We start from the raw sequence: 7,651 nt of genomic DNA, 5'->3' as shown, positions 1-7,651 counted from the left end.
TGTCCTGGATTCAAGTGTAGGATTATCATTGGTTGAAGGTCCTAATATCCTTCATTTTTTGGCTCCTTTGCAAACCAAAGCATGTGATTCATTGTTTTAAATTTATTGCATTATATTGTTGACAATGAGGTATATTTGTCCTGGTAAATATTGAAAAATTTTGATCAATTGTAACAAACTACTAGGAAACAAGCACAGTTAAACTGGAGATTTGAACTGGGCCATGAAACTTTGTCAGATGGCTCTGTTGACTGAATATCTCGCACAACAATAAAATGTGTGAATTCAAGACTCAGTCAAACACAAAGTTTTAATCTTAATTTTTATTCAGCAGCATATGAGCACACATTTCCACAAAATAGGGTTGATGCCTACCATGGGAGCTAAACTTTATAAAAAACAAAAAAATAAAAGAATAATATTCACAAGAACAAAAAGAATAATATTCACAAGAACATTAGACAGCTGTCACAATGAGAGACTTGTGTACTACTGCTGAAGAGCAAGTCTACAAATCTTGCTAACCTCTCTATCATCTAACTAAAAATTTATTGATTTGAAGAATAAAATTCAATTTCTGTTCACTCCGCTCTACTAGTGATTTTCTTTGGATTTCTAAGCAAACCATATAATTATTTGAGATCAAATACAAATTTTGTAATGACCTATTACAGTAATAATGTATGTAATGGCACTTTTGTTTATTGTTTGACTTGGTTCACAATAACAAATTATTGAAGTCTCCAGATGATAATTATTCTTTGAAAAAATAATCTGTTAAGTCACACACACTCCTAATATATATTTTCAAATCTTTTGTTAGAAGCATAGTTTCTCAGTTTTTATTTTGACAAAACAACCAATTCTTCAGTGTACTTTAGTTTTACTTTATTTATTGCCAGAAAATTTTTGCATATAGTTGTTTTATAGATGATTAATTTGGGTATAACAAATTTTTTGTATGATGGAACAAGTCATTCATTTTATGTAAAGCACACAAAGAACATTTATTATTAAATCACCATGCAGTTTTGCAATTTAAATCTGAATCACAATTTTTGAAAATAAGTCCAATTCTAGGAAAAAAGGAAATGCCCACTTATATTGAACAATTCTCCCAGGATTTGACAGTATTATACAGACACTTCATACCATGTTAGGTAGCATGGTGAGTAAAACAAACTAACCTAACCTGCTACATAATTAATTGTGAAGTTAATGAGTTGTTTGCAGTATCAAAACAATGGTGGTGTATAATCCTGAAACAAATATAGAAAATTATTAAAATGTTTAGTTCTTTTGAAATATGTATGTACTGTTACAAATAAAGAAATCATAATGTGGTTTACATTTAAATTTTACAATTATGTAACAAAGGAAGGAAAAATCTTCTTCTGTGAACATTTTGATATTTTCCAGTATTAATTGAATGAGTTCATCATTACAAAAGACTCAAAGTTTTCTTCTTAAGTTAAGAATCCATTTTAATAGCATTTAGATCATTCACTGAACAGAAAAAAAGATCATAACATCAAGGAGGAGTTGTGTGGCATAAAAAGAAGTTGGTAGGCATGTTACTACATCTGAAAGATGACGTCTATTAAAATTTTGTGCCACTCGCGATAAGACCAGCATTAATAGTACCACTATGAGGATACAAATCAGGTTTGCTTTAAATACATGCTGTAAGTGTTGTGAGAATGAGTTATCTTTGAGGCTGGACATGGTGAGTTGATGTTTATCAAGGGTGCCTTTAAGGTGACAAAGACACTCTTATCAACAACTCACTGATTTTGAAGGAGATCATGTAATGTTGAGAAGCTGTATGTTCCTTCTGCAATATTGCAGAAAGACTTGGCAGGAATGTAGCCACTGTACATGATTGCTGGCAGCAGTGGTCCCAAGGCTGTTCAGTCACAAGAGAACTGGGTTCCAGATGGTCACGTGGCACTACCAAGAGGGAAGACCACCATGTTTGGCATATGGCTCTGGTGCAACATACTGCATCTGCAGCAGCAATTTGAGCAGCAGTTGGCACCACAGTGACAGAATGATCTGTTACAAACCTCAAGGACAGCTCAGAGCCATGTGCCCTGTGGAATGCATTCCATCGACTCCAAACTATCACCATTTGCGACTTCAGTGGTGTCGAGCAAGAGCTCATTGGAGGGAAGGGCGGAGGTATGTTGTGCTTTCTGATAAAATCTGGTTCTGCCACGGTATCAGTGACGGCCATGTGTTGGTTAGGAGGAGGCCAGTTGACTGCAACCAACCTGTCTGCATGCTAGACACACTGGACCTACACCTGGAGTTATGGTCTGGGGTGCAATTTTGTATGACATCAGGACCAGTCTTGTGGTTATCCCATGCACCCTGACTGCAACACCACATATTAGTCTGGTTATTTGACCTGTCATGCTGCCATTCATGAACAACATTCCATAGGATGTTTTCCAACAGGATAATGGTCACCCACATATCAGTGTTGTAACCCAATGTGCTCTTCAGTGTGTTGACACGTTGCCTTGGCCTGCTCAATTACCTGATCTGTCTCCAGTTGAGCACATATGGGGCATCATTGGGCGACAGCTCCAGTGTCATGCACAACCAGCATTAACTGTCCCTGCATTGACTGACCAAGTGCAATGTTCATGGAACTCCAGCCCACAAACTGACATCCGGAACTTGTATGACACAATGCATGCACATTTGTATGCTTGTATCAACATTCTGGTGGTTAAACCTGTTATTAATGTACCAGAATTTCACATTTACAATGACTTACCTCACTCTTACATTAACATGAGATCTTGCAATGCTAATCGCAGGAAGGGTATTTGGTCACCGACTGTCGCTAACATAGCCAAATCCCTTATAACAATTCTGACCCCATAGAGAAACAGGAGGAGGAGGAGGAGGAAAAGAAGAAGAAGGAGGAGGAAAAGGAAGGGGGCGAGGGGGGAAGGGGGGAGGTGGGGGGAGGGGGGAAGGGGGGGAGGTGGGGGGAGGGGGGGGGGAAGGAAATTACAATTGCATGATATAATATACTCTTACCACACTAAATATTTGCCCATAACCTTCCTAATCTCTCAGATCTCCATACCTTCCTCTGAAAGCACCAAACAAAACAGCATAGAGATAGTAGTTCTGGCTTCACTAGACTCTAAATCCAAATAATTAAGTGAGTGACTTGGATTTACTCATTGTCTCATTCATCTACACATTTTTTCTTTGAAGCGTTTATTAATATTACATATAGTGTTCACTGTAGAGCCTCTTGTAGACAGGTGTTTAAACAGTTGGATGTATTGACAACAGCCTTGTAATGCATTTACTCCCTTATGAGGTGTGTTGACAATACTCGCAGTTCAAAACCTGCAGTAACATTTATACACACAATACTAGAATGAGACATAACTGATATATACCCATCACTTGGCCTGAGTGTGGCATAGAAAGGAGTAAGGTATTGAGCCATAAAAATCTTCAACCACCTACACAGTGATGTAAATAATTTAATAGATAATACAATTAACTTAACACATAAACTGAAGTCATATGTGCCTGACAATTCCTCCTGCCCCGTGGATGAATTTCTGAATGTGTAGTGATATGGTGTGCGACCTTTTTTTTTTTAAGAAAGAGGGAGGGGTAGATGGGTGGGTGGATGGATCAAACATAGTTAAGTATGAATCTCTATGCATAAAAAAGTGGCTTTAAGACCATCACATAAATGGTCAGTGTGTTGCCATATTTTTCACTGAGACAGTGCATTATACACTCCTGGAAATGGAAAAAAGAACACATTGACACCGGTGTGTCAGACCCACCATACTTGCTCCGGACACTGCGAGAGGGCTGTACAAGCAATGATCACACGCACGGCACAGCGGACACACCAGGAACCGCGGTGTTGGCCGTCGAATGGCGCTAGCTGCGCAGCATTTGTGCACCGCCGCCGTCAGTGTCAGCCAGTTTGCCGTGGCATACGGAGCTCGATCGCAGTCTTTAACACTGGTAGCATGCCGCGACAGCGTGGACGTGAACTGTATGTGCAGTTGACGGACTTTGAGCGAGGGCGTATAGTGGGCATGCGGGAGGCCGGGTGGACGTACCGCCAAATTGCTCAACACGTGGGGCGTGAGGTCTCCACAGTACATCGATGTTGTCGCCAGTGGTCGGCGGAAGGTGCACGTGCCCGTCGACCTGGGACGGGACCGCAGCGACGCACGGATGCACGCCAAGACCGTAGGATCCTACGCAGTGCCGTAGGGGACCGCACCGCCACTTCCCAGCAAATTAGGGACACTGTTGCTCCTGGGGTATCGGCGAGGACCATTCGCAACCGTCTCCATGAAGCTGGGCTACGGTCCCGCACACCGTTAGGCCATCTTCCGCTCACGCCCCAACATCGTGCAGCCCGCCTCCAGTGGTGTCGCGACAGGCGTGAATGGAGGGACGAATGGAGACGTGTCGTCTTCAGCGATGAGAGTCGCGTCTGCGTTGGTGCCAATGATGGTTGTATGCGTGTTTGGCGCCGTGCAGGTGAGCGCCACAATCAGGACTGCGTACGACCGAGGCACACAGGGCCAACACCCGGCATCATGGTGTGGGGAGCGATCTCCTACACTGGCCGTACACCACTGGTGATCGTCGAGGGGACACTGAATAGTGCACAGTACATCCAAACCGTCATCGAACCCATCGTTCTACCATTCCTAGACCGGCAAGGGAACTTGCTGTTCCAACAGGACAATGCACGTCCGCATGTATCCCGTGCCACCCAACGTGCTCTAGAAGGTGTAAGTCAACTACCCTGGCCAGCAAGATCTCCGGATCTGTCCCCCATTGAGCATGTTTGGGACTGGATGAAGCGTCGTCTCACACGGTCTGCACGTCCAGCACGAACGCTGGTCCAACTGAGGCGCCAGGTGGAAATGGCATGGCAAGCCGTTCCACAGGACTACATCCAGCATCTCTACGATCGTCTCCATGGGAGAATAGCAGCCTGCATTGCTGCGAAAGGTGGATATAACTGTACTAGTGCCGACATTGTGCATGCTCTGTTGCCTGTGTCTATGTGCCTGTGGTTCTGTCAGTGTGATCATGTGATGTATCTGACCCCAGGAATGTGTCAATAAAGTTTCCCCTTCCTGGGACAATGAATTTACGGTGTTCTTATTTCAATTTCCAGGAGTGTAATTGAAGAACTGACTTGTCTCAAATATAGGAAGACACCCAACTATGATACACATAACATGAAAATAACTAAATTAAGCTAACCTGAACTAATAACACATGCCAGTCAGGAATCTTTCAAACTCATTTTGTACAAACAAAATTGTTTACACTGAAATCTGAAACTGGAAACAGTGATTATTAATCAGACTGAAAAATAATCACAAAAAGTATATTTGTAATGACTGAGAATGAAACATCTACAGCACATGTGAAAGAATTATGGTAGATATCAGTTAAGTGATGAGACCATTATGGGAAGAAAGAAAAAGAAAACAACTTAAAAGTTTGATGGTTGTCTTACCTTCTTTTTATTTTGTGCAACCTTAACATATTTCAATACAAATTGCTATACCCATTCCACCTCCTATACAGATAGCTGCAACACCTCGTTTGCCTCCTGTCCTTTGCAAGGCATAAATCAATGTTGCTATTATCCGAGCTCCTGAAATGCGAAGACATCAATAGAAAATACATCATAATCAGTTCCTTTGAAATAATGAGGCTAACAATGCAAGTATGGTGACAATGTCAGTGTAAATAAACTATTACCATATTTAAGTTGTGTTAGTGCATAAAAACCCTGTAAAAATTCTGCAGACATTATTTTCTTATTGGTAGGATAGGTGGTGTGACATTAAAGTATACCATAAGAAATGGTTTTCATTGTTGGCCATCATACTTTCAATTATCACAGTTTTTTCATCAGACTGTTTTAACAAAACACTCAACAGTGGCATTAAATTATTAGCTATTTTACAATGTTTCTAAAAGCTTCATTTTCTTGACAATTAAAATATTAATTGATTCATAACTAAGGTGTCTTGCACATCCATGCTAAAATTTCCTAACAGATTAGAAGTGTGTAACAGACTGAGACTCAAACCGAGACTTTGCCTTTTGTGACTCTTTCTGTTACTGACTGAGATATTTCAGCAAGATTCTTGACCTGCCTCTACAGCTTCAATTTTGCCAGTACCATACCTCTCTTCTACTTTTCAAAGTTCACACAAGATCTCCTGTGTATCAGTGTTTTACACTAGCACACACACAATTACAACATGTAAGAACCAAACTTGAAATATCCTGTAGCCTAAGGATAAACCATTTCTCCATAATATCATTTCTCTCAGATGAGTAAGTCCAGTAAAGTGTGCAGAAGTGCATCTGTGAACTTTGGAATGTAGAACTGAGGTACTGGCAGTTGTGTGGCTAAGTAGTTTAGCAGCTGGTGCAGAGCTTTAACTTACCACCACCACCACCACCCACACAAAAACATCAAATATTTTTTTATGGGCAATGGAATACTTTAATACAACTGGTTAAGTAAGCAAAATATAATGTTAACTATTTTGTAAACAGTTTTTATGAATAGAAACACGTAAGTAAAATGAAGTAACACAGTTTAATTGATTGTTAATGAAGCAGTACACAACCAAAGAGTTTCACAGCTACAGGTAACTTTAACATGTTGCTTAGAATCTCTTCTAACTTTTGCTGCTGCAAATTTTGAAACTGCATCACCAAAATTGTTATCTTTAGCTACACTATTTTTGAAAGCACAAAACTGCCAAACTAGAGTGTCATACTTGACTCATAGTGGACAAAAGATAATTCTTCATTAGTTTGAGTTTTGGAAAACTTCTCTCACAGGTTGCTACCAAAGCAGACAAAGTTAAGAGAAATATTAACACCAAAGTGAGGTTTGGCCAGATTTGGAAACTTCATCTGCAACCATGAAGTGTAAGAATCATAAAAATGTCTTTGGCAATTTGGCAGCTTGCAGAAATCGTATTAGGTGTGGAATTTCTACAAGGGTACCATCTTCAGAAATATCATCACAATTATTAATTAAACATTCACTTCTGAGGTTGCTGATCTCTAAAACAGCATGTCTATCTGATATACAGTCCATGGTTTCACACTGTATAACAATTTACCAAATTGTAAAATTAATTTAGTAATTGACAAGCTGTGTTAACAATGCCTGCTGTACAAAAAATATATGTCAAAGTAAGATCACTGACATCACTGTCTCAAGTGTGGTATGAGAATAATTGAGAATGATTTTTGTTTACATGCTATCTCTATGGTAAAGTATGTGTCTGCATGCAATAGGGTCTGCCCAGTCCACAAGCTCTCTAATTGTCCAACCCTCCCATAAGTGTCAGAGGAAAAAAATCACAACTTGTTCTGGACTGGGACTGGGACTCAGACCTAGATCCTTGTGGCCAATTCTCTTACCAACTAAGTGATCCAAAAACTACTAATAACCTGCCTTCACAACTTATGTTCCACCAGTACCCAGAAGCATAGCTAGAGGGGTACTAGGGATGCATAAGTTATGAAAGAAGGTTACGAGTTGTTCTTGGATCACTCAGTTGCTAAGAGAATTTGCCATAAAAGTCTAGGT

The 7,651-nt window shown here is 40.3% G+C and overlaps 1 protein-coding gene across 1 annotated transcript in view; it reads right to left on the bottom strand.

Moving 5' to 3' along the window:
* Nucleotides 1-869: 869 nt before the first annotated feature.
* The window catches only part of LOC126248658 (acetyl-CoA acetyltransferase, cytosolic-like), a 69,888-nt gene continuing 63,106 nt past the window's right edge, over nucleotides 870-7,651 (bottom strand). The window contains exons 8-9 of the mRNA XM_049949844.1: nucleotides 5,543-5,683; nucleotides 870-1,259 (exon numbers count right to left, since the gene is read on the bottom strand). Of these exons, the coding sequence (XP_049805801.1) occupies nucleotides 5,565-5,683 (119 nt within the window). The 3' untranslated portion in view covers nucleotides 870-1,259; nucleotides 5,543-5,564. The remainder of the gene's footprint in view (nucleotides 1,260-5,542; nucleotides 5,684-7,651) is intronic.

This window comes from Schistocerca nitens, chromosome 3, assembly GCF_023898315.1.
Source record: "Schistocerca nitens isolate TAMUIC-IGC-003100 chromosome 3, iqSchNite1.1, whole genome shotgun sequence".
NCBI classification, from domain to species: domain Eukaryota; kingdom Metazoa; phylum Arthropoda; class Insecta; order Orthoptera; family Acrididae; genus Schistocerca; species Schistocerca nitens.
Note: the sequence above shows the minus strand (reverse complement) of the source record. Positions and strands in the feature narration are given on the sequence as shown.